At 46.2% G+C, this 27,980-nt stretch overlaps 1 protein-coding gene across 1 annotated transcript in view; it reads left to right on the forward strand.

Moving 5' to 3' along the window:
* Positions 1-20,961, forward strand: part of LOC120935611 (squalene synthase-like) — a 68,583-nt gene extending 47,622 nt beyond the window's left edge. Inside the window, exons 7-10 of the mRNA XM_040347660.1 lie at positions 950-1,102; positions 6,781-6,986; positions 20,637-20,721; positions 20,953-20,961. Of these exons, the coding sequence (XP_040203594.1) occupies positions 950-1,102; positions 6,781-6,986; positions 20,637-20,721; positions 20,953-20,961 (453 nt within the window). The remainder of the gene's footprint in view (positions 1-949; positions 1,103-6,780; positions 6,987-20,636; positions 20,722-20,952) is intronic.
* Positions 20,962-27,980: the final 7,019 nt, after the last annotated feature.

Below are 27,980 nucleotides of genomic sequence, written 5' to 3' on the forward strand. Positions count from 1 at the left end.
AGCAAACATTTGCCCGCCGGGCTTTTTCCCAGCGGGCAAATATTCGTGGACGTGTTTTAAAACTGTCCGCTGGAATCCTGCCCGCTCGGACATGTACGGTCGTCAGTACAGACCTACCGTACATGTCCAGGCGCCCGCCGTCCCTCGCATGCGTCGAATGACTTCGACGCATGCGTGGAAGCCTTTAAATGGCAGGCCCGCCCACGTCTCCGCGTCATCGCCGCGTCATCGTCGCGGACACGCCCCGCGTATTGTTTACGCGCGGACTTCTGTACGATGGTGTGTACAACCATCGTACAGAAGCCCTCTGGCAGGCATGTACGGTGAAAACGGTCCGACGGACCGGTTTCACCGTACATGTTTGTTCGTGTGTACCCGGCCTAAGATGCAATTTTTCGGCGTCCACTGGGTGGCGTTCACGTCGTTTTCCGCGTCGAGTATGCAAATTAGCTATTTCCGACGATCCACGAACGTACGAGTGGCCGTCGCATTCTTTTACGTCGTCTCTAGTCGGCTTTTTCAGGCGTATAGTTAAAGCTGCTGTTTCATGGCGTATAGTTTTTTTTCGTTTGCGTAAGTCGTCCGTGAATCGCGGGATGGACGTAATTTACGTCCAAGTCTAAACAATGATGTCCTTGCGCCGTCATTTTGCGCAATGCACGGCGGGAAATTTAGGGACGGCGAATGCGCAGTTTGTTCAGCGCGGGGACGCGCTTCATTTAAATGAAACACGCCCCCAACCCGCCCAACTTGAATTCCGCGCCGTTACGCCGCTTGAGATACACTACGCCACCGTGACTTACGGCGCAAAATCTTTATGGATTCGAACCAAAGCCAGGTAAGGTACGGCGGCGTAGCGTATCTCAGATACGATGCGCCTGGGAGTTCAGATTTAGCGGGTATTTGTGTATTACTGTAAGGCTAAAAATGTTGACTGTGTGTATTTTAGATGATGGCTATCGCTACATTGGCCACCTGCTACAACAACCCGCAAGTGTTTCAAATAAAGGTGAAGATCCGGAGGGGTCAGGCTGTTACTCTGATGATGGACACCACAGATATGCAGGCTGTAGAAGCCATCACATGTCAGTATGTGGAGGAGGTATGGATGCCTTATGGTTTTTAGTACATTGTGTCCTTCTAGGAAAAAGAGACTTGCAGTATCCTGAAAAAGTATTCACACCCCTTGAAATTTTCAACATTTTGTCATGTTACAAATAAAAATGTAATTTTTTTTATTGGGATTTTATGTGATGGACCAACACAAATTGGTACATAATTGTGAAGTGGAAGGAAAATTATAAATGTTTTTCATTTATTTTTTTACAAATAAATATCTGAAAAGTGTGGCGTGCATTTGTGTTCAGCCCCCTGAGTCAACACTTTGTAGAATCGCCTTTCTCTGCAATTACAGCTGCAAGTCTTTCTGGGGATGTCTCTACCAGATTTGCACATCCAGAGTGACATTTCTGCCCATTCTTCTTTGCAAAATAGCTCAAGCTTTGTCAGATTGGATGGAGAGCATCTGTGAACAGCAATTTTCAAGTCCTGCCACAGATTCTCAATTGGATTTAGGTCTAAATTTTGACTGGACCATTTTAATGCCCCGTACACACCATCACTTTATGTGATGAAAAAAAATTACGTTTTTAAAAACGTCACTTTAATTGACCGTGTGTGGGGGAAAACGTCGTTTTATGTCTTCTAAAAAACGACCCAAAAAAATTGAAGCATGCTTCAATTTTATGTGTCGTTTTTCAAAACGTCAACTTTTACTTCACAGAAATTGACCGTGTGTAGCAAAAACGTTGTTTAAAACGACGTTTTTTCACCCGCGCATGCCCAGAAGCTAGTTATGAAGCGAGCTTCAATGGAAAAACGTGGTGGAACGTAACCTCGCTTTGCTAGAACATTGTGAGAAAAACGATGGTGTGTAGGCAACTTCGTCTTTGAAAATTGAAGTTTCAAAAATGTCGTTTTTTACTTCACAGAAAATGTCGTTTTTTTTTCATCACATAAAGTGATGGTGTGTACGCGGCATAACACATGAATATGCTTTGATCTAAACCATTTCATTGTAGCTCTGGCTGTATGTTTAGGGTCGTTGTTCTGCTGGAAGGTGAACCTCCGCCCCAGTCTCAAGTCTTTTGCAGACTCTAATGCCGCGTACAGACGGTCATTTTTTGTGATGAAATAAAATGACATTTTTAAAAATGTCAATTAAAATGATAGTGTGTGGGGAAAATGTCGTTTTATGTCTTCTGAAAAATGACAAAAAAAAAATTCGAACATGCTCGAATTTTTTGTGTCGTTTTTCAAAATGTCATTTTTTGTGTCAATGAAAATGATAGTGTGTGGGCAAAACGAAGTTTTTAAACCCGCACATGCCCAGAAGCAAGTTTTGAGACGGGAGGTAAAACTACCATTCATAATGGAGTAAGCACATTCATCACGCTGTAACAGACAAAAAAGCATGAATCATCTTTTACTAACAAGTAACCAGCTAAAAGCAGCCTCAAGGCGAATAGAACTTCCCCTTTAGAGTGCCGTCACTTTGTTCATCATTTTTCAAAATGATGGTGTGTATGCTACATCGTTTTTGAAAATGAAGTTTCAAAAATGTCGTTTTTTTTCATCACTTCAAACGTCATTTTTTTTTCATCACAAAAAATGACCGTCTGTATGGGGCATTATGCCGCGTACAGACGGTCGTTTTTTGTGATGAAAAAAAACTACGTTTTTGAAAACGTCATTTAAAATGACCGTGTGTGGGGAAAACGTTGTTTTATGTCTTCTGAAAAACGACCAAAAAAAATTCGAACATGCTCGAATTTTTTGTGTCGTTTTTCAAAACGTTGTTTTTTGTGTCAATGAAAATGATAGTGTGTGGGCAAAACGACGTTTTTAAACCCGCGCATGCTCAGAAGCAAGTTATGAAGCTAGCTTCAATGGAAAAGAGTGCCGTCGTACGTGCTGAACGTAACCACGCTTTGCTAGAGCATTTTAAAAAACGATGGTGTGTATGCAACGTCGTTTTTGAAAATGAAGTTTCAAAAACGTCGTTTTATTTCATGATTCGAAACGTCGTTTTTTTTTCATCACAAAAAACGACCGTCTGTACGCGGCATAATGCCCTGTACACACGATCACTTTTTGTGATGAAATAAATTGACATTTTTAAAAATGTCATTTAAAATGATCGTGTGTGGGCAAAATGTCATTTTATGTCTTCTGAAAAATGACAAATTTTTTTTTCGAACATGCTTGAATTTTTTATGTCATTTTTTAAAATGTAATTTTTTGTGTCATAAAAAATGATTGTGTGTGGGCAAAAATGACGTTTTAAACCCGCACATGCCCAGAAGCAAGTCTTGAGATGGGAGGTAAAACTACTATTTATAATGGAGTAAGCACATTCATCACGCTGCAACAGACGAAAAAGCACGAATCGTCTTTTACTAACAAGTAACCAGCTAAAAGCAGCCTCAAGGCGAATAGAACTTCCCCTTTAGAGTGCCGTCACTTTGTTCATCATTTTTCAAAAATGATGGTGTGTGGGCAACATCATTTTTAATGATGAAGTTGGAAAAATGACATTTTTTTTCATGATAAAAAATGACATTTTTTTTCATCACAAAAAGTGATCGTGTGTACAGGGCATAAGGCCGCGTACACACGATCGGTTAAACCGATGAGAACGGTCTGATGGGCCGTTTTCATCGGACCAAACCGATCGTGTGTGGGCCCCATCGGTTATTTATCCATAGGTTAAAAAAAAGCAATCTTGTTTTAAATGTAACCGATGGAAACCTAACCGATAGAAAAAAAAAAACGATCGTTTGTAGGCACGTCCATCGGTTAAAAATCCATGCATGCCCAGAATCAAGTTGACGCATGCTCGGAGGCATTGAACTTCATTTTTTTCAGCACGTCGCTGTGTTTTACGTCACCGCGTTTTGACACAATCGTTTTTTTAACCAATGGTGTGTAGGCATGACTGACCATCAGTCAGCTTCATCGGTTAACCGATGAAAACGGTCCATCAGACCGTTTTCATTGGATGGACCGATCGTGTGTACAGGGCTTTACAGGTTTTCTTCTAAGATTGCCCTGTATTTGGCTTCATCCATCTTCTCATCAACTCTGACCAGCTTCCCTTTCCCTGCTGAAGAAAAGCATCCCACAGCTAATACTAATTAGGTGACATCTGAAGGCAATTGGTTCCACTAGATTTTAATTAGGGGTTTCAGAGTAAAGGGGGCTGAATACAAATGTGCGTCACACTTTTGATATTAATTTGTAAAAAAAAAATTGAAAACTATTTATCATTTTTCTTCCACCTGACAATTATATGCCACTTTGTGTTGGTCTATCACATAAAATCCCAATAAAATACATATGCAGTTTTGGTTGTAACATGACAAAATGTGAAAAATTTCAAGGGGTATGAATACCTTTTCAAGGCAGTGTATGCTGGATATACAATCTTGAAAAATTCAAATCATTTAGCAATCTTTTTACGTTTTTTTGCCAGACTAAGGCCCCTTTCATACTGACACGTTTTTCTGGCAGTTTAGCACTAAAAATAGCACTGCTATACCACCTGAAAAAATCGTGCCCTGTAGTCTTCAGTGTGAAAACCTGAAGGCTTTCACTCTGAAGCGGTACGTTAGCAGGACCACTCCAAAAGTCCTGCTAGCCGCATCTTTCGAGCGGTATAGAAGCGGGGTGTTTACCGCTCCTATACCGCTCCTTCCCATTGAATTCCCATTGAATTTGCGGTAATACAGCCGGAAATGCGCCTCTGTAAGAGGCACATTGCCGGCGGTATTAACCCTTTTTCGGCCGCTAGTGGGAGTTAAGACCGCACCGATAGCAGCCAAAAATCGCGTTTAATACGACGGTATAGCGGCGCAAATAATCGTGCCGCTATACTGCCACAGTGAGAAAGGGGCCTTATAGGCATCCACATCTTTATTTCTGAGGGCCGTACAGAGCTCTGTTGAGTTTAGCATGATGGGCACTATACATGTCAATGGCAAAGTGAACACCAGACCGTTGATATCAGAGGTTCCACCTATACTTCCTGAAGAGGTTGTAATCATTGGCACCTAATTTGGAACACCCACTTTTAATTCCTTGGGTTTGAAACGGTGGTAAATGTAGGGGTGTACTTACTTTTTCCATGTTAGAAGAGAAATTAGATTAGATATGTGGCATTGGTAAAGTATATCACATGTATCTGTAGGCACTATTTTAATCAAGATCTAATGCTTGCATGTTCAAATATGTTGAACAATATACAGTAATTACTTTCCGTGAGATCTTTTCCAGGTTTGTACAATTCTTGTAGGGGCGGCTGCGAGGAGCTTTGTTCTTAATTGACATTAAGGCCCCATGCACACGAGACGCTGGTAAACTCGAGTTCAGAGGCATTTGGGCATTTTTTTCAACTGCCCCTGAACACATTTAATGTTATCCTATGTGTCCATGCACACATTCACGTTTTTTTTGCGTTTTAAAGCAGTTGGGTTTAGGCTCGTTTTTTCAGAAGCAAAATTTTGGGTTCAGACGCAAAACACAGCAAAACGCGTTACCGGCGTTTTGCCGCGATTTCGTTTATAGGCGTTCTTAAAGGTGACCTATTTTTTTACATTAGAAATCTCAAAAATGATGCCAAATGATGAAAAACCATTAAAAAAACATAAACAACTGTAATTGCTTGCATTGCATTGTAGACAATCCACAACATGTGGCAGGTGACGTGGCCAGTGGACAATCCACAAATTGTGGCAGGTGACGTGGCAGGTGATGTGGCCAGGTGACGTGGCAGGTGATGTGGCCAGGTGACGTGGCAAGTGGACAATCCACAACTTGTGGCAGGTGAAGTGGCCAGTTGAAGTGACAGGTGACATGGCCAGATGATGTGAACAGGCGACGTGGCAGGTGACATGGCAATTGGACAATCCACAACTTGTGGCAGGTGACATGGCCAGTTGACGTGGCAGGTGGACAATCTACAACTTGTGGCAGGTGAAGTGGCCAGTTGACGTGGCAGGTGATGTGGCCAGTGGACAATCCACAACTTGTGGCAGGTGACGTGGTCAGGTGACGTGGCAAGTGGACAATCCACAACTTGTGGCAGGTGAGGTGGCCAGGTAACGTGGCCAGGTGATGTGGCAGGTGACGTGGCCAGGTGACATGGCAAGTGAAAAATCCACAACTTGTGGCAGGTGAGGTGGTCAGGTGATGTGGCAAGTGGACAATCCACAACTTGTGGCAGGTGATGTGGCCAGTGGACAATCCACAACTTGTGGCAGGTGACGTGGCCAGGTGACGTGGCCAGGTGATGTGGCCAGTGGACAATCCACAACTTGTGGGAGGTGACGTGGCCAGGTGACATGGCAGGTGACATGGCCAGGTGACGTGGCAGGTGACATGGCAAGTGGACAATCCACAGCTTGTGGCAGGTGATGTGGCAAGTGACACGCTAAATACAAGTATACTGCTGCTCTTTCAGCTGCTACTCACTTTGGTCTCACAAAATGGCTGAAATGGTTAAATAATATTGTTTTTTGAGCTTAGGGAGGGTCTTATGATGTCTCTTAACTAAACGCTTATAAACGCAAACGCGGTAAAACGCAGCGAAATTCGCCGCAAAAACGGGTGTTTTAAACGCCGGTTTTTGCCTTTGAAAACGTGTGTTTAGATGTGTTTGCATTTGCGTCTCGTGTGCATGGGGCCTTAATCATATGAAATAATATTCTTCTCATTTTGCAGATCTACCGGAAGATTCCCCTGACAGACCCGTCATCTGAGCAGACACGAAACATCCTGGCTACCATTAGGAAATTCAGTATACCTAATGGCTCTACAGACTCTGCCAAACCTGGAAATTGGTTACTTGAATATGTATATATACCATATTTATCGGCATATAACACGCACAAGCGTATAACACGCACCCTAACTTTAAGAGGGAAGTTCCAGGAAAAAAAACTTCCATAGCCCCCTGCGTATAACACGCAGGCACAGTTTACCCTCTATTTTCAGGGTAAAAAAGTGAGTGTTATACGCCAATAAATACAGTACATAGCTAAACAATGCGTTAAATCACCTCACTTTATTGTACACAAAATATCACAATATTAAAATACACATCTAAAAACAACTTCCATATTTCTCAACCAAGATCCGAGATGCCTGTATCTCATACAGTTCAAACATCAAACAGTATGTCTGTCTGGCAAACCCCTTAAGCCTCGTACACACGATCGGACGTCCATCAGATTTTTCCGTGGATTTTAGTCCGAAGGGGCGTTGGCTGTGAACTTGGTATGCATACGCAAGTCAGAACATTTTCAGCCAACATTCACCAAATCACATGGTTTTCAGCTCTTTACCGCCACTCTTTGGGCAACTTCTGCTATTGTAGTCTGATGTTTAGCATGGGTTCTGAGCATGCGTGTTTTTACTTTTGGATTTTGGTCCGGACCGTTGTCGGAAAGTCAGATCGTGCGTTTGAGGCTTTAGAGTCCCACCTTGACCAAGGGTGCTTTGTTAATATTGTAACAAAAAGATAATTTCTCTATATATCATGCTCCTTTCTTGTGTGTAGAGGACTACAAACATGCATTGCTTCTCCTTGACACAGAGCATGAGTTCACCATAGGCTTATTTCTAGGGGTGCAACGGATCATCATTGCGCCGCGTTCGGTTCGGCTCACCACACGATCCGCGAATTGCGGCCATAGGAAAGGCCGCGGCTTCGGCCTAGCTTCGGTGCGGTGGCCATCTTGGTACACCCGGCGGCGGCGGCCTAGGTCAGATGTGGGGATATGTGGACATTACAGGGGGGCAGATGTAGATATTACAGGGGGGGAGATGTGGACATTACAGGGGGGGAGATGTAGACATTACAGTGGGGGAGATGTAGACATTACAGTGGGGGAGATGTGGACATTACAGTGGGGGAGATGTGGACATTACAGTGGGGGAGATGTGGACATTACAGTGGGGGAGATGTGGACATTACAGTGGGGGAGATGTGGACATTACAGTGGGGGAGATGTGGACATTACAGTGGGGGAGATGTAGACATTACAGTGGGGGAGATGTAGACATTACAGTGGGGGAGATGTGGACATTACAGTGGGGGAGATGTGGACATTACGGGGGGAGATGTAGACATTACAGTGGGGGAGATGTGGACATTACAGTGGGGGAGATGTGGACATTACAGTGGGGGAGATGTGGACATTACAGTGGGGGAGATGTGGACATTACAGTGGGGGAGATGTAGACATTACAATGGGGGAGATGTGGACATTACAGTGGGGGGAGATGTGGACATTACAGGGGGGGAGATGTGGACATTACAGGGGGGGAGATGTGGACATTACAGTGGGGGAGATGTGGACATTACAGTGGGGGAGATGTAGACATTACAGTGGGGGAGATGTAGACATTACAGTGGGGGAGATGTAGACATTACAATGGGGGAGATGTGGACATTACAGTGAGGGAGATGTGGACATTACAGTGGGGGGAGATGTGGACATTACAGTGGGGGAGATGTGGACATTACAGTGGGGGAGATGTGGACATTACAGTGGGGGAGATGTAGACATTACAGTGGGGGAGATGTAGACATTACAGTGGGGGAGATGTGGACATTACAGTGGGGGAGATGTGGACATTACAGTGGGGGAGATGTGGACATTACAGTGGGGGAGATGTGGACATTACAGTGGGGGAGATGTGGACATTACAGTGGGGGAGATGTGGACATTACAGTGGGGGAGATGTGGACATTACAGTGGGGGAGATGTAGACATTACAGTGGGGGAGATGTGGACATCACAGTGGGGGAGATGTGGACATTACAATGGGGGAGATGTGGACATTACAGTGGGGGAGATGTGGACATTACAGTGGGGGATATGTGGATATTACAGGGGGGGGAGATGTGGACATTACAGTGGGGGAGATGTGGACATTACAGTGGGGGAGATGTGGACATTACAGTGGGGGAGATGTGGACATTACAGTGGGGGAGATGTGGACATTACAGTGGGGGAGATGTAGACATTACAGTGGGGGAGATGTGGACATCACAGTGGGGGAGATGTGGACATTACAATGGGGGAGATGTGGACATTACAGTGGGGGAGATGTGGACATTACAGTGGGGGATATGTGGATATTACAGGGGGGGGAGATGTGGACATTACAGTGGGGGAGATGTGGACATTACAGTGGGGGAGATGTGGACATTACAGTGGGGGATATGTGGATATTACAGGGGGGGGGGGATATGTGGATATTACAGGGGGGGGGAGATGTGGACATTACAGTGGGGGAGATGTGGACATTACACTGGGCGAGATGTGGACATTACAGTGGGGGAGATGTCTGTGGATATTACAGTGGGGGAGATGACATGGACATTACAGTGGGGGAGATGTGGACATTACAGAGGGGACTATATATGGTGGTGATCCGAAAAATTATCCGATCCATGACTCCAATCCGAGGAACGATCCGAACTGTGAGTTTTTTGATCCGTTACACCCCTACTTATTTCAAATTTCAAAGGACATGCATTACTTCTCCTTGACTTGGATGTCTCTAGCTCTACCCCTTCCCATTTCTTCAGTGGTCACAGCAATAGACCCAGTGGCAGCTGGTGCTCAAAATTTTTGGGGGGCGCAAACAAACTGAAAAAAATAAATTGCAGCCACTGTGCCCATCAAATGCAGCTACTGTGCCCATCAGTTGCCGCCACTGTGCCATCAAACGCAGCCACTGTGCCCATCAAATGCCGCCAGTTTGCCCCATCAAATGCTGCCAGTTTGCCCCATCAAATGCAGTCAGTTTGCCCCATCAAATGCAGCCAGTTTGCACTATCAAATGCAGTCAGTTTGCCCCATCAAATGCAGTCAGTTTGCCCCATCAAATGTAGCCAGTTTGCCCCATCAAATGCAGCCAGTTTGCCCCATCAAATGCAGCCACTTTGCCCCATCAAAAAATGCCAGTTTGCCCTATCAAATGCTGCCAGTTTGCCCCACCAGATGCCGCCAGTTTGTCCCATCAAATGATGCCAGTTTGTCCCATCAAATGTAGCCAGTTTGCCCCATCAAATGATGCCAGTTTGCCCCATCAAATGATGCCAGTTTGCCCCATCAAATGATGCCAGTTTGCCCCATCAAATGATGCCAGTTTGCCCCATCAAATGCCGCCAGTTTGCCCCATCAAATGCCGCCAGTTTGCCCCATCAAATGACGCAATGCACAAATCTATCTATTGTTGATTGACAGGTGCAAGAGAGAGGGGGTGGCGCTCCTGAGCCCACTATGGATGCACTGCCACTGAATAGACCACAGAATAAACTTGACATTACACAGAGAAGCAGACTACAGCCTTAAGGGGATGAGTCCCAACTATCCATCCACAAGCTGCAGCCTTCAGCAGTTTTTACGCTTGTTACTTGTCTGTTTTGCACCAGCTTCTAGTGCACGCCAAAACCTGAGTTTACTCAATAAAGTTTTAATAAATTTGGTTGTTTTATGGTAAACGCTATGATGGTCCATGTATTTTATTTGTGTGCTTCCAATTGTGATATCTGCTGAGCGTCATTATGAGAAAACAGACCAGGAGGAGACCAGAGGAAGATCAGATCCTAGCTAGATATTGCCCTTAAATGGACAAGCGCTAGACCATTGACTAACCATTAGTCAATATAGAAGGTGAGCGGAAATGGTGGTGGTTACACATTGGTGTGAAGATCACTCAAGGATAGCCACAGTTTAGAAGATTATAATTGTTAATTAAACAGCACATTCATGAGGACTTTAGTTTGTCGTTTTTTCAATTTCTGGGATTAAAGCGGAAGTTCCACCCAAAAGTGCAACTTCTGCTTTAAGCACCCCTGGCTGGCTTGCGCCATTCTATGTTAGGCTGCAATGTTTCTTTTGGCCGCTAGATAGCGCTGCCATTGCGGCTGGCCTAGATTATGTAAATGAGGGTCTACGCCGATTCCCGACGATTTACAAGCGTACGCCGGGCCTACACCGTCGAGTTACGTAGTTTCCGTACGCGATAGGCCGCCTAAAGTTATTCCACCTATGAGGTGGAATAACAATGTTAAGTATGGCCGCCGTTCCCGCCGCGAGGTTTGGATTTTTTACGTCGTTTGCGCAAGTCGTCCGCGAATCGGGATTTACGTCGTTTACATACGCGTCGAAATCAATAGGCCCGTACGGCCTACTTAGCCGCAATGCGCACTGGGAAATGTAGTCACCCGGCGCATGCGCAGTGTAAAAAACGTCAAAAAACGTGAGGTCAAGCCTCATTTCAATAATACACGCCCCCCTCCCAGTCATTTGAATTAGGCACGCTTATGCCCGCGCGTTTTAGGCTACGCCGCCTAAATTTTGAAGGTAAGTGGTTTGAGAATCACTTTTAACCTAAATAATTTAAGGCGGTGTAGCCTAAAAATAGTAGGCTAGGCCGTCCTAATTTTAGGCGCCCGTACGTGAATCTACCCCAAAGTCTTTTTTTTCCCAGCATTATAGCAGCCCCGCTGTGAGCGGGGAAGAGCGGCAATGCAGGCGGGCGGTGAGAGATGATCTCATCTCTCTTCTCGCTCGCCTCAGTATAGGGGCCCCGCTGTGAGCACGGCACAGCAGTGATGTGGGCGGGCGGGCGATGGGAGATGATGTCATCTCTCTTTTCGCTCGCCTAAGTATAGGGGCCGCGCTGTGAGCACGACACAGCAGTGATGCGGATGGGAGATGATGTCATCTCTCTGCGCTGCAGTGTGTAGGCGGATTATTTAAAGTTCCTCGGGCGGCCCGGTACTGTTTGATCCACGGACCGGTAACGGTCCGCGGCCCGGGGGTTGGGGAACACTGGCCTTGGCGACTCCTCCTCTTGCCCTAGGCGGCCCCTCCCTGCCAGCGATCTTCTGGGACCTAAAACAGGTCCCAGAAGAACGCTGGCCAATGGCAGAGCGCAGCGTGACTCGTGCATGGGCAGTACGCACCCGGCCGTGACAGCTAAGGGATTCACAGTAGATATGACAGCGCCAAGGAGAGGATGGGGAGAGGAGCGGGGCTCCATGCGGCCGCATCGCTAGCCCGTGGGACAGGTGAGTGTCGGTTTATTAAAAGTCAGCAGCTATACTTTTTGTAGCTGACTTTTAATAAACTAAAAACCGTGTGGAACTCCGCTTTAATAACTTTGTCTCCCTGACATAGGGGGATTGTATATTTAATATGTTATATACTTGATAGATTTGTATTCTACATACAGTGGATATAAAAAGTCTACACACCCCTGTTCAAATGTCAGGTTTCTGTGATGTAAAAAAAATGAGACAAAGATAAATAATTTCAGAACTTTTTCCACCTTTAATATGACCTATAAACTGTACAACTCAGTTAAAAAACAAACTGAAATCTTTTAGTGGGGGGAGAGTAAAACGAAAAAACGAAAATAATGTGGTTGCATAAGTGTGCAGACCCATTATGGATGTAGCTGTATTCAGAATTAAGCAATTACATTCAAACTCATGTTAAATAGGAGTCAGTACACACTGCCATCATTTAAAGTGCCTTGGATAACCCCAAATAAAGTTCAGCTGTTCTAGTAGGTCTTTCCTGACATTTTCTTAGTCGCATCCTACAGCAAAAGCCATGGTCTGCAGAGAGCTTCCAGAGCATCAGAGGGATCTCATTGTTACAAGGTATCAATGAGGAGAAGAGTACAAAATCATTTCCAGGGCATTAGATGTACCATGGAACACAGTGAGGACAGTCATCATGTGGAGAAAATATGGCACAACAGTGACATTACCAAGAACTGGATGCCCCTCTAAAATTGATTGAAGAATTTAAGAAAACTGGTCAGGGAGGCTGCCAAGAGGCCTACAGCAACATTAAAGGAGCTGCAGGAATATCTGGCAAGTACTGGCTGTGTGGTACATGTGACAACAATCTCCCATATTCTTCATAAGTCTGGGCTATGGGGTAGAGTACAGGGCCGATTCTAGGCAGGATGCTTTGCACCCAGGCGCCTGCAGAGGTGGGGGCGCCGAAGTGCCAGAGTTCTCCCCTCCCTCCTTCCCTACTTGTTTGTGTCAGTCCAGAACTAGTGTTCTGAGCATAGGTGTGTGTCCGTCCAGAACTGATGTGTGAGCATAGGGCAGCCCGTCCAGCCTGGCAGTGCTCAGGGGAGGGACCGCTCCTCTTCCTGACACAAGGGTTCTAGTTTTCAGTAGCTGCTGAGTGCTGATGTGCAGGAATAAATTCCTCACGCTGACTGCATTTGTCACAGATCCAGCCCACAGTACTCGTGCTGCATCCGCTCTCTCCCCTCTCCTCTCACACTGTACCGTTCGGTACAAAGAGGGGAGGGAGGAACCGGCGTCATCTCATGACGCCGGTTTGTTTACAAGTGATCGCTCCGTCATTGGACGGAGCAATCACGTGGTAAACCGCCGATATCAGCGGCGATTTACCGTGATCCGTGATCCTCCGGACCCGGCGGTCACGGACATTCCCGTGTGCAAGTTATGAGACGGGAGCGCTCGTTCTGTTAAAACTACCGTTCGTAATGGAGTAAGCACATTCATCACGCTGTAACAGACTGAAAAGCGCAAATCGTCTTTTACTAACACAAAATCAGCTAAAGCAGCCCAAAGGGTGGCGTCATCCGAATGGAACTTCCTCTTTATAGTGCCGTCGTACGTGTTGTACGTCACCGCGCTTTACTAGAGCATTTTTTTTCACGATCGTGTGTAGGCAAGGCCGTTTTAATGATCAGGTTGAAAAAAACGTCGTTTTTTTCTAGACCCTTAAAACGTAATTTTTTAGAACCCGAAAAATGGTTGTGTGTACGCAGCTTTATACTTTCTGGATTTGTAGCCAGGGTTTCCATACATTGATGTAATTGACATGCGTGTTGTTCTTCAGAGCAGAAAAAAGTTTGAAATCTTCTTTGACTAAGTTTAGTTGGAGCTTAACATGGGAGATATTCGGGATTACTTTCTCCATTTACTCATGATGAGTAATCAGCTGGTAAATAGTATTTGCATGACCAGGGTTCTGAGGTTATGTGGAAAGGATTCTATTCCTATGCTGAGAATATCTAATGGAGGGTAGGGTTTAGTTAGGATACCTGTAGTTTCAGAGATCAAGGAGAATTCCTTTTTTCCAGAAGGAATATATGTGGGGGCATTCCCATAGAATATGTAAAAGTGAACCTGATTGAGAACATCCCCTCCAACAGAGATCATCATCCAAATTTGCAAATTGATACATTTGGGGTAAGGTACCATCTGTGATGTTTTTTTTGTGAAATTTCCCAATAGTTAATTGTGTTGTAAAGCTTTCCACTAGGGTTGTCCCGATACCACTTTTTTGAGACCGAGTACAAGTACCAATACTTTTTTCCAAGTACTCGTCGATATCGAATATCGATACTTTTTTTTAATGCCGCGTGACAGTGGCGTTTTTTTTTTTTTACAATTTTTTTTTTTTAAAGTGATTTTTTTTTTTACAGTAATAGTTTTTTTAAAGGGGGGGGGGGTACATTTTATTTTTTAAATTATTTATTGCAATTGGGGGGGCTTTGGTGAGATATCAGGGGTCCTAACAGACCTCTGACATCTCCCCTCTGAGACAGGGAAAGGGACTAGGGACACACTGGTAGGTGGCACTATTGTGTACTGGCAGGTGGCACAGATGAGCTGTTCTTGATCGGGACCGATTTCCCTCTGACAGCCACCATCGATCGGCTTTTTTTTTCCTCACGCTATCAGCGTGAGGAGAAAAAATAGCCGATTACCAGCTCTGTTTACATTACATGATCAGCTTTCATTGGCTGACAGCTGATCACGTGGTAAGGGGTCGGTATCGACCGCTTACTCAGATCTGTGATCCAGCGAGTCTCCCTGCTGGGGGCGCGCAGGCCGCTCGAGCACAGGAGGATGTCTATTGACGCCCTCCTGGCAAAGTAGGTCCACGCTAAAGCCGGCATTCAGCTACAGCGCGGATCTAAAGTGGTTAAGGGTGTGCACACTTATGCAATGATATTATTTTCATTTTTTATTTTTACTTCCCTCCACCTAAAAGATTTCAGTTTGTTGTTTAATTGAGTTGTACCGTTTATAGGTCACATTAAAAAGGTAGAAAAAGTTCTGAAATTATTTATCTTTGTTTCATTTTTTTACATCACAGAAACCTGACATTTTAATAGGGGTGTGTAGACTTTTTATATCCACTGTATATATAAGTGTATCTTTGTCAATAATGTTGTTTACAATAGGCCTGATCCTTCGGACCGTTCTCATCGGATGGACTGATCGTGTGTACGCGGCCTCATTCTCTGGACCCCAGGCTACTACTGGGTGGGGAGCGGAGGAAGATCACTCCACAAAGGAAGGCAAGGCGATAAACATACAGGTCGGCTGGCCGGTTCTTGAGCCAAGGCAAAAGAAAATATGAGCGGAGCTGAATGGGCATGCACCCAAAACTGAAGACATTTTCCCTCCGCTCTGACCAGCACATTATCATCAGAAAGGGTCACAGATAATGGAGAAAAATACACCCACTAAGCTAGTAGGAGCGGTAGAGGGGGATTGTGTATTTCAGATTTTTTTTTTTATTCTGCACTGACTGTCTTTGAAATTGCCCCAGCCCCTGTTCAAATCCGCTCAAGCTCAGTGAGGTTGGATGGAGAGCGTTTGTAAACAGCAGTTTTCAGTTCGTTCCACAGATTCTCGATTGGATTCAGGTCTGGACTTTGACTTGGCCATTCTAACACCTGGATATGTTTATTTGTGAACCATTCCATTGTAGATTTTGCTTTATGTTTTGGATCATTGTCTTGTTGGAAGACAAATCTCCGTCCCAGTCTCAGGTCTTTTGCAGACTCCATCAGGTTTTCTTCCAGAATGGTCCTGTATTTGGCTCCATGCATCTTCCCATCAATTTTAACCATCTTCCCTGTCCCTGCTGAAGAAAAGCAGGCCCAAACCATGATGCTGCCACCACCATGTTTCACAGTGGGGATGGTGTGTTCAGGGTGATGAGCTGTGTTGCTTTTACGCCAAACATAACGTTTTGCATTGTTGTCAAAAAGTTCGACCAGAGCACCTTCTTCCACATGTTTGGTGCGTCTCCCAGGTGGCTTGTGGCAAACTTTAAACAACACTTTTTATGGATATCTTTAAGAAATGGCTTTCTTCTTGCCACTCTTCCATAAAGGCCAGATTTGTGCAGTATACAGGGACTGATTGTTGTCCTATGGACAGAGTCTCCCACCTCAGCTGTAGATCTCTGCAGTTCATCCAGAGTGATTATGGGCCTCTTGGCTGCATCTCTGATCAGTCTTCTCCTTGTATGAGCTGAAAGTTTAGAGGGACGGCCAGGTCTTCGTAGATTTGCAGTGGTCTGATACTCCCATTTCAATATTATTGCTTGCACAGTGCTCCTTGGGATGTTTAAAGCTTGGGAATTTTTTTTGTATCCAAATCCGGCTTTAAACTTCTCCACAACAGTATCTCGGACCTGCCTGGTGTGTTCATTGTTCTTCATGATGCTCTCTGCGCTTTAAACGGACCTCTGAGACTATCACAGCGCAGGTGCATTTATAAGGGAGACTTGATTACACACAGGTGGATTCTATTTATCATCATTAGTCATTTAGGTCAACATTGGATCATTCAGAGATCCTCACTGAACTTCTGGAGAGAGTTTGCTGCACTGAAAGTAAAGGGGCTGAATAATTTTGCACGCCCAATTTTCCAGTTTTTTATTTGTTAACAAAAAATGTGGGAAATATCCAATAAATTTCGTTCCACTTCATGATTGTGTCCTACTTATTGTTGATTCTTCAGAAAAAATTACTGTTTTATATCTTCATGTTTGAAGCCTGAAATGTGGCAAAAGGTTGCAAAGTTCAAGGGGGCCGAATACTTTCGCAAGGCACTGTATAATATAATAGACTACACTTTATAAAAAGGATGTGCATCCATCCCATGAACCACGCCCAGTCCACCCCGTGATCTCACCGCGGGCACTGCGCCATAAAAGGCCGATAGATGGATCAGGAGGGTGGCCCACCCGGAGGGCACAGGAGCTCACACAATAATACACGATTCCGATGATAAATTCTAAATGGATAAAATGATTTCATATATATCAATATATTGATACATTCCTTCTGGCTTATATGTAATATAGCCAGGTGATAAGATATATTCAAGATACAAGTATTGATATTAATTATACCTCCTATGGAGATATATCCATTCCATCCCAAAGATATATCCATTTCTATCATGTTTTTATCAACTTTGTAATTCGATTGTTATTTATTATTTGATACTTGACACCTTTAACCACCTCAGACCCGCGCTATAGCCGAATGACGGCTACAGCGCGGACCTGAAAATCCAACTGGACGTCAATTGATGTCCGCTCCTTTGCTCGTTCCCCGCGCGCGCTCCCGAGCGCGCAGCGGGGAAACTCTGTGTTGGCCGTGTCCCTTGGACACCGCCAATCACAGATCGCGGCGAACGGCCAATCAGAGTGGCCGTTTGCTATGTGATCTGTGCGGCCAATGAGAGATGATCTCAAATGTAAACATTTGAGATCATCTCTCATTGCCGGCTCACACAGAGACAGCGTCCTGTCTCTGGAGAGGAGACCGATCTGTGTCCCTTGTACATAGGGACACAGATCGGTCACCCCCCCCCCCCCAGTCACCCCCCTCCATCTACAGTTAGAACACTATACAGGGAACATATTTAACCCCTTCCTCACCCCCTAGTGTTAACCCCCTCAATGCCAGTCACATTTATACAGTAATTAGTGCATATTTATAGCACTGATCGCAGTATAAATGTGAATGGCGCCAAAAATGTGTCTGATGTGTCAGCCATAATGTCGCCGTCCCAATAAAAATCGCAGATCGCCGCCATTACTAGTAAAAAAATAATAAAATAAAAATAAAAATTCTGTCCCCTATTTTGTAGGCGCTATACCTTTTGCGCAAACCAGTCGCTTATTTATTTATTTTTTTACCAAAAATATGTAGAATACGTATCGGCCTAGGCCTAAACTGAGAATTTTTTTTTTTTTTTTTTTTTTTTTTTTAAATTGGGCTATTTATTATAGCAACAAGTAAAAAATATTGTATTTTTTTTCAAAATTGACGCTCTTTTTTGTTTATAGCGCAAAAAATAAAAACCGCACAGGCGATCAAATACCACCAAAAGAAAGCTCTACTTGTGGGGAAAAAAAAGGACGTCAATTTTGTTTGGGAGCCACGTCGCGCGACTGCGCAATTGTCAGTTAAAGCGACGCAGTGCCAAAAGCTGAAATTTCACCTGGGCAGGAGGGGGGTATATGTGCCCAGTAAGCAAGTGGTTAAAGTCCCCGAGGCTTGTTACCTCTTTTTTCCCTTTTTTTTGATTTAATGGTGAAAGGTAATGGTGAAGCCTGTATTACCAAACTGGCGCAGTATGATATTGATCGGAGATGAAGGCTCATGCTTCTAGCACATTCCCTTCAAAGTGATGGGAAAGTGGTTTTCTTACTTTCAGTTAAAACTCAGAAAACACCACCAATCGGTAGAGTGTCCAGTGGTAGGTGACCATTTCAGATCCTTGGAGATCAGTTGTAGGGCCTCTGGACAATTGCCATTTGGCTTTCTCAGACATAAAGAATTAAAGGGGAGGTTCACCCTGGAAATTTTTTATAACACTACATCCAGCCCAGTTCTGCATATAAAATTACACTGACCTTTTTTTTTTTTTGCCGTAGATAGCGTTTAGCCTTAGAATTCACAGCGGCTTCCGGGTAGGGAATCCAGCGGAAGTGGGCGTTCCTATTGACATGCCAATTGATTGACATGCTAAACGACGGTGCACACAGCGCGTCACGACTTCCCGAAGGAAGCTCGGGTAGGCTCGGCTCTATTCGGCGCCGGCCATAAAGCCGAGCCGACCCGAGCTTCCTTCGGGAAGTCGTGACGCACTGTGTGCGCCGTCGTTTAGCATGTCAATCAATTGGCATGTCAATAGGAACGCCCACTCCCGCGGGATTCCCTACCCGGAAGCCGTGGTGAATTCTAAGGCTAAACGATATCTACGGCAAAAAAAAAAAAAGGTCAGTGTAATTTTATATGCAGAACTGGGCTGGATGTAGTGTTAGAAATTTTTTATAGGGTGAACCTCCCCTTTAAGTATTAAAAAGGTTTATAAAGCAGGCCTTTTCATTTCTTACCCAGCTTATGTAAGGAACATTTGGAGTCAATCCCAATTCTCCTGGCTCTTATGTGCACTCTTCTTCTCTTTTCCTACTGTCACTTGTATGTCAGCTGTCCCCGGGCTGTGCCTCCACCCTGCTCAGCTTGCCCACACCTGTTTTCTATTTGTGCTCTGCCTATGGATATTTAGTGTTGCCTCCCTGTTGGCCAGGTGCTGGGACATTGTCACACCTTATGGTCTAACTTAAGGCACTTTGCCTTATGTACAACAGTGTCCTTAATTTCCCTGTCTAGTCTTGGGTAACCTTGCCTTACATAATCTTGCTAATGTTATAATTCTCATCATCCATTGGACTTATTTGCCTTGCTTTGTTTGGTGGTGTGTACAGGGCCGCTGATAGAAATCATGGGGCCCCGTACAGCCCCGTACAGCCTACCTGACGGGGCCCCCTTCAGCTCCACCCCTGGTCCCGCCTTTAGCTCCACCCCTGGCCCCGCCTTGAAACTGTCTCTGCAGCACGTTACGGGATTGGCGGCACTGGTAGGCACCTGGAGCAGAGAACCGGTGGTGGTGGGTGGGGGGTCGGTGGGGGCTGCCGTCTGAAATTGAGAAGCGGGAGGGGGGGGGGGGGGCTGCCGCGAATTGAGAAGCGGAGGGGGGCCCTTTACAAATTATTAATAAAAATGAAAAAATAAAAAAATATATGAAATAAATAAATAAACATTTATAAAAAAAAGGGGGGGGGTTGCCATTTAGGGCCCTGGGGACCTTTAATAATTATATATATATATATATATATATATATATATATATATATAAAAAATATATAAAAATGTATTTATTTTTTTATTAAAAAAAGGGGTGTTTTCATCCCGGGCCCTGGGGATCTCCGGGCCCCTGGGGACCCCCGTACCCCTAAGAAAAAAAATTGTCCCTTTAATAAAAAATAAAAAATATATATATATTAGAAAAAATATATATTTTTTTTATAAAAAATAAATAAAAAAAAGGGGGGTTGCCATCCAGGGCCCTGGGGGCCTTCGGACCCCTGGGGACCCCCGGACCTCTAAAAAAAAAAATGGCCCTTTAATAAAAATTAAAATAAAAATATATTAAAAAAAATATATATATTTTTTATAAAAAATAAATAAAAAAAAGGGGGAGTTGTCATCTGGGACCCTGTGGGCCTCTGGGCCAGTTGGACCCTGTGGGCCTCTGGGCCAGTTGTACTGGCTTATCAGCGGCCCTGGGTGTGTATATCTATTATTCTCTGTGGTCCTGGCCATTGTTTTGATTGCTGTTACCTCTTCTTCCTTGCTAATTCTTTTATGGTAGATGCTCTGTTCTCTATATCTAGCATCTACTATGAAAGAAGAAAGTCAGTAGGTCACATCCTTGGAGTGTTTTGTAGCAAACTAAGCACTTCCATGTTCTATAACCAGGTAAGTTCCTTTTGCCACCTTGAAATAAGGCTTGAACCTTCGCCATCTTCTGGTTGATACTTAGTATTGCAGCTCAGTTTTTTGCTTTGTACACCTGCCCTAAGGAAGCAAGCGCTTAAGGAGACTGCTTGACATTTAGCATATGCTTGACCAGCAAGTTAATCTGTGTATGTTTGCCCTAGATTCAGTTCTGTCTGATGTCTGTCTGTTCGTTCTCGGTTATTTCTGCAGATTGTTTAGATTAAGTTTGTATTCAACTTGTCTGTGCTTTTTCTGATTATTGGCTTTGCTATTGCTCTATTTACTTGTGAAGAACCTGTATTTTCTTTGGGAATGGGTTGTCTGTGCCTGCTTACCCTGTTCCCACTCTCTGCTGTTTGCTCTGACCACCTGCCTGAAGACAGATGGCATCTTTCCTGTCTGTTAGTTAGTTCTTGCCCCTGAAGACATATTGGAATAGTGCATTGGAATCAATGACAGACAGTTATTGACACAATCTTTGCCACTTTCAGATGTTGCCACCTTAAATTCAGCTTGTACTTAGTCTGTTTGTCTTGCATCTGATTGAATGATTGATTGCTAAGCTATAGATGACTACCATCTCTGGCTATTAAACTGCTTCTTTTCCTCTTGTGGAAAAAGCTCCTTACATTGGTGCTCAGTGTGAGAAGAACTCCTGTACATTGAAGTTCAGTGGTAAAAGGACTTCTCTTACATTGGTGTTAAGTGGGAAAAGGTTTCCTTGGTGCTCAGCAGGAGAAGGACTCCCTTACATTCTTGGTCAGTGGGAGAATGCCTTCTTTCATTGGTGGTCAGCGGGAGAAGCACTCCCTTACATTGTTGGTCAGTGGGAGAATGCCTTCTTTCATTGGTGCTCAGTGGGAGGACACCCTTACATTGTTGGTCAGTGGGAGTATGCCTTCTTTTATTGATGGTCAGTGGGAGAAGGACTTCCTTCCATTGGTGGTCAGTCAGAGAAGGACTTCCTTTCATTGGTGGTCAGTCACAAAAGGACTTCCTTTCATTAGTGGTCAGTGGGAGAATGCCTTATTTCATTGGTGGTCAGCGGGAGAAGGACTCCTTTACATTGTTGGTCAGTGGGAGAATGCCTTTTTTCATTGGTTCTCAGTGGGAGAAGGACTCCCTTACATTGTTGGTCAGTGGGGGAATGCCTTATTTTATTGGTGGTCAGTGGGAGAAGGACTTCCTTCCATTTGTGGTCAGTCAGAGAAGGACTTCCTCTCATTGGGGGTCAGTCACAAAAGGACTTCCTTTCATTGGTGGTCAGTGGGAGAAGGACTTCTTTTCATTGGTGGGCTGTCAGAGAAGGACTTCCTTCCATTGGGGGTCAGTCACAAAAGGACTTCCTTTCATTGGTGGTCAGTGGGAGAAGGACATTCTTTACATTGGTGGGCTGTCAGAGAAGGACTTCCTTCCATTGGGGGTCAGTCAGAAAAGGACTTCCTTTCATTGGTGGTCAGTCACAAAAGGACTTCCTTTTATTGGTGGTCAGTGGGATAAGGACATCCTTTACATTGATGGGCAGTCAGAGAAGGACTTCCTTCCATTGGGGGTCAGTCACAAAAGGACTTCCTTTCATTGGTGGTCAGTCACAAAAGGACTTCCTTTCATTGGTGGTCAGTGGGAGAAGGACTTCTTTTCATTAGTGGTCAGTGGCAGAAGGACATCCTTTCCATTGATGGTCAGTCTGAATGAGACCCCCTTACATTGGTGGCAGTAAGAAAGGGTCTCCTTGCATTGGTAATCATGATGCCCCCTTAACAACAGCTAAATGGATATTTACTTACCGAAGAAAGGAGAGGTTTTGCTGGTACCATGCCATGGGACATTGGCCTCAGGACTATGCAAACATCACTGCTCACTGCTCCAAGGGCCCCTAGCAAACTCTGGAAAAACCCTGGGGTTCCCGGGAGTCCTGGCTGAGAAAGACTGATTTATGGACAGCCCGTTATATACATTTCTGTAAATATTTTGGCAATTAGGGCTGAATTGGGTCAAGGGTCAATTTTTCAAAATCGGTTGAAGCTAGGCTTCAGAGTTGCACTGAGGCTAAAGCTGGCCATAGATGGATCGACCTTCGGCCAGTCCTCGCTAAACCAGCCAAATGTTGATCTATGGTGTTCCCGTTGGAGAGAAATCGATCTAATGATTGACTCTTCTCAAATAGGACTGTTGGAAAATTTTTGTTCGATCAACGGCTGCAACTAATTGGCTGCAGCACTGATACAGTAATGCCTCGTATACACGGCCGGACTTTCCGCGAAAAAAAAGTCCGACCGTGTGTAGCCTCCATCTGACTTTTTTTCTCGGAAGTCCGACAGACCTTAGATAGAGAACCTGTTCTCTATTTTTCCGTCGGACTTCCGACGGACTCACGGCGGACTTTTGTCTGACTTTAGTCTGACCGTGTGTACAAGGCATAAGTAATACTGACAGTGGAAAAGTCTCTGCTGTCAGAATACAATATCGCAGTACGGAGGAATCCTCCAACTCGTTTGTGTGGATGGAAGAATCCATTGGCTGATCCAAAAAAAGGAGCAATCTATGTATGGTGAGCTTGAGGTTCAGCATTGTCCATTATTTTTGCACCAGGGCTCTGGAGACGTTTTTATTCTATGTCAATGAACTTTATAAATGTACAGAATGTGGATTACTGTTACCGTTCAGTTAGGAGGATGATGGCGTCAGATTGTCTTATACAAGTTATACAGGTTCTTTGGTTCTCACCACCCATCCTCAATTTGTTCTCCTTAATATCCTGTGTAAATCATTTGTCAACAATTTCAGGGGTGGATCCCTCTCTCCGCAGGGCACTGCCCTCCAGCTGAGGTGGTTTTCCTATATTTCAGCTGAACGATTGGGTAAGTAAAATTGCATTTTGCCACCCACCAGACCTAGACAAACATTTAACCCTTGCAGTGCAGGGGCAGCCCCACTATAAAGAAGCATTTTTAGTCATCCTTGGGCCTCGTACAGACGACCGGATCTATCCGCTGGGATTTATCCGCGGATCAGTTCCAGCAGATAGATCCGGTCGTGTGTACGTCCGAGCGGACATTTCCCGGCGGATAAAAATCCAGCCGACGGATTCCCAGCGGATAAAAATTTCTTAGCATGCTAAGAAATCTATCCGCTGGAATCCAGTCCAGCGGACTGATCCGGTCGTCTGTACAGACTCACCGGATCAGTCCGTCCGCTCCCCTCCCTCACATGCGTCGTAATGATTCGACGCATGCGTGGAAGTATTTACCTTCCAGCGTCGCGCACGTCGTCGCGGCGACGGCGCGACACGTCACCGCGGATGTATTCCGCGCGGATTTCGATCTGATGGTGTGTACAGCCATCAGATCCAAATCCGCCAGAGGATTTATCCGCTGGAAACGGTCCGGCGGACCGTTTCCAGCGGATATCCTCTCATGTGTACGGGGCCTTGGAGTTCAGCTTTAACATTTTTCAGAATGAAATATCTAGCCGTGTATGGCCAACCTAACTGGCCTGATCACTTTGTCAAGCTCCCCACACACGTTACACTCTGAATGTACCATCTCCTTTAGGCTGGGTTCACACTCATGCGATTTGGATGTGGGTTTCCCCATATCCAATTCGCATGACAGGAGAGTGTGACTGGCTCTCAATGGAGCTGGTTCACACACCTCCAGGGTGGCCGCGGCCCGCATTTGGAACGGGTCTTGTGCATCTTCAGGTGCAAAATTAGGCAAGAATTCTGACCTGATTCGCACCTGAAACAGGGATGCACTAGACCCCCTGCGGTGAGCCACGGCCGCACATATGTGAACATGGCCTCTAACTCACCATTAGGGTGCCCACGTGTCCCGGATTGCCCGGGACTGTCCCTTAATTGGCATCTGTGTCCCTGTTCCCGGATGCCTTCATTCCGGGACAATACAATGTCCCGGAATGAAGCACTGGGTAAAGTCATTATGAATTCAGCAGAGTCTGAGCCGCGGTAGCGCTGTCTGCGGCATGCAGAACCACCTCCCCATGACTTTCATTGTGCTCACTGGTTGCTACAGCCGCTTGGCGTGTAGCAACCAGTGACATCACGGCTGCAGTGCACCCCCTCTGTTCAGAACTGAAAGCGCGGGAGGATTTCACTTCCTCCTCCGCGCTTCTGCTCTGTCTGCCTCCTGGGACCCAAAGCAGCTGAGCTCCGAGGCTGCCCCCTGACATACCAGAGAGGGACAAATGTGCAGAATCTGATCTGAGAGGGAGAGCAGCATCATCACCTAAGGACAACAGAGAGTGGTGGCCCCGGGGAGCAGCAGGAGACTGACTGGAAGGAACAGCACGAGAGGGAGTGAGAGAAGACCTGAGCAGCAGTGACATCCTCCCAGAGCCTGCACACCTTCCCCCAACGTCTGCTCCAGCTGTGCCTATCATCAAGGCTGACAGAGAGGACAAGGATGGTCTGGAGGTAGGTGCATACATCACACACACCTACCACAGACAGGGGCTGGGACAGGGGGTACAGGAAGGACTGCAGGCCAGCTTAGGGGTTCAATTTCACTCACCCCCCCCCCCCTCTCTCTCTCTCTCTCTCTCTCTCTCTCTCTCTCTCCCACCCCTTCTCTCTCTCTCTCTCTCTCTCTCCCACCCCTTCTCTCTCTCTCTCCCACCCCTTCTCTCTCTCTCTCTCTCCCACCCCTTCTCTCTCTCTCTCTCTCTCTCCCCTTCTCTCTCTCTCCCACCCCTTCTCTCTCTCTCTCTCTCTCTCTCTCTCTCTCTCTCTCTCTCCCACCCCTTCTCTCTCTCTCTCTCTCTCTCCCCTTCTCTCTCTCTCCCACCCCTTCTCTCTCTCTCTCACCCCTTCGCTCTCTCTCCATCACCCCTTCGCTCTCTCTCCATCACCCCTTCTCTCTCTCTCTACCTCACCCCTTCTCTCTCTCTCTACCTCACCCCTTCTCTCTCTCTACCTCACCCCTTCTCTCTCTCTACCTCACCCCTTCTCTCTCTCTCTCTCTCTCCCACCCCTTCTCTCTCTCTCTCCCACCCCTTCTCTCTCTCTCTCCCTCCCACCCCTTCTCTCTCTCTCTCTCCCACCCCTTCTCTCTCTCTCTCCCTCCCACCCCTTCTCTCTCTCTCTCTCCCACCCCTTCTCTCTCTCTCTCCCTCCCACCCCTTCTCTCTCTCTCTCCCACCCCTTCTCTCTCTCTCTCCCTCCCACCCCTTCTCTCTCTCTCTACCTCACCCCTTCTCTCTCTCTCTACCTCACCCCTTCTCTCTCTCTCTCCCACCCCTTCTCTCTCTCTACCTCACCCCTTCTCTCTCTCTCTACCTCACCCCTTCTCTCTCTCTCTCTCTCTCCCTCCCACCCCTTCTCTCTCTCTCTCTCTCCCACCCCTTCTCTCTCTCTCTCTCCCACCCCTTCTCTCTCTCTCTCCCTCCCACCCCTTCTCTCTCTCTCTCTCTCCCACCCCTTCTCTCTTTCTCTCTCCCACCCCTTCTCTCTCTCTCTCCCTCCCACCCCTTCTCTCTCTCTCTCTCTCCCACCCCTTCTCTCTCTCTCTCTCTCCCTCCCACCCCTTCTCTCTCTCTCTCCCACCCCTTCTCTCTCTCTCTCCCTCCCACCCCTTCTCTCTCTCTCTACCTCACCCCTTCTCTCTCTCTCTACCTCACCCCTTCTCTCTCTCTCTACCTCACCCCTTCTCTCTCTCTACCTCACCCCTTCTCTCTCTCTACCTCACCCCTTCTCTCTCTCTCTCTCTCTCCCACCCCTTCTCTCTCTCTACCTCACCCCTTCTCTCTCTCTCTCCCACCCCTTCTCTCTCTCTCTCCCACCCCTTCTCTCTCTCTCTCCCACCCCTTCTCTCTCTCTCCCACCCCTTCTCTCTCTCTCTCCCACCCCTTCTCTCTCTCTCTCCCTCCCACCCCTTCTCTCTCTCTCTCTCCCACCCCTTCTCTCTCTCTCTCCCACCCCTTCTCTCTCTCTCTCTCCCACCCCTTCTCTCTCTCTCTCCCACCCCTTCTCTCTCTCTCTCTCTTTCACCCCTTCTCTCTCTCTCTCTCTCTTTCACCCCTTCTCTCTCTCTCTCCCACCCCTTCTCCCACCCTCACCAAGCCCCTCTCCCCTCCCAAATGGACACTAACAGGTGACAGCAAGTGAGAGTTAGTGATCCCATCCCTTCCCAAGCACTGCCACTTAACCCATGCCCCCAGCACTGCCAGTCTGCCACTGGCCTCATCCTCCTAATGAAGGACTACAGGTCCCAGCATTAGTCCCTTAGAGCTGAGGATCTGACATGCTCCCCCAATGGATGGGGTAGGAATCGGGTAGGTCAGTGTAATGATCAGGTAGGTCAGTGTAGGGATCAGGTTAGTGTAGTGGTCAGGTATTTCAATGCAGCAATCAATTAGGTCAGTGTAGGGATCAGGAAGGTCAGTGTAGTGGTCAGGTAGGTCAGTGTAGGAATCAGGTACAGTAGGTCAGTGTAGTAGTCGGGTAGGTCAGTGTATGTGCAGTTTTTACCCCAGATCCCTTGTGTCATTTGTATTTCTTTTGTGGTATAAAGTACAGGGTTTTATATACAACTTTAGTGCCTTAGATATAAACAGCATTTGTTTCATGTATGTTAGCCCAACATCGCAAGAACAATTACACTCTGTGAATCTAAGCAGCTGCAATGTTGGGCTTCCATACATGAAACAAATGCTTAAATAGGTAAGGGGCGGGGCCTCTCGGCCACGTCATATTGCGGCACTGCCTCCTTGTGATGTCACCGACCGCTGCTTGCTGGGGGGGGGGGGTGTCCCTGAATGGCTGTATGGAAATGTGGTCACCCTACTCACCATACATTATACAATCTCCTTTAAAGAGGAAGTAAACCCTCCTCAAGCATAGCCTAGCATACTAGCTCATTATCTATTACTTACCTCCAATCAAAGCCCCCTGCAGCGTTCCACGTCTCCCCCTCCGGACGCCGACATGTCGTCCCGGAGTTACTTCCGGGTATCACTGCTCCGGCGCTGTGATTGGCCGGAGCCGGGATGACGTCATGCACGCGAGAAGCCGCTGGTAGCAGCACAAAGACTGAAGCAACGGCACAAGGGTGCCGTTGCTTCAGTTTGCCCCAGTGCGCATGTGCAGATGACTTCGGGACATGCAGACACAGGGGGAAATTAACCACTTCCATACAGGGCACTTACGCACCTTCCTGCCCAAGCCAATTTTCAGCTTTCAGCACTGTCGCACTTTGAATGGCAATTGCGCGGTCATGCTA

This window comes from Rana temporaria, chromosome 4 (genome assembly GCF_905171775.1).
Source record: "Rana temporaria chromosome 4, aRanTem1.1, whole genome shotgun sequence".
In the NCBI taxonomy this organism is placed as follows: Eukaryota; Metazoa; Chordata; class Amphibia; order Anura; family Ranidae; genus Rana; species Rana temporaria.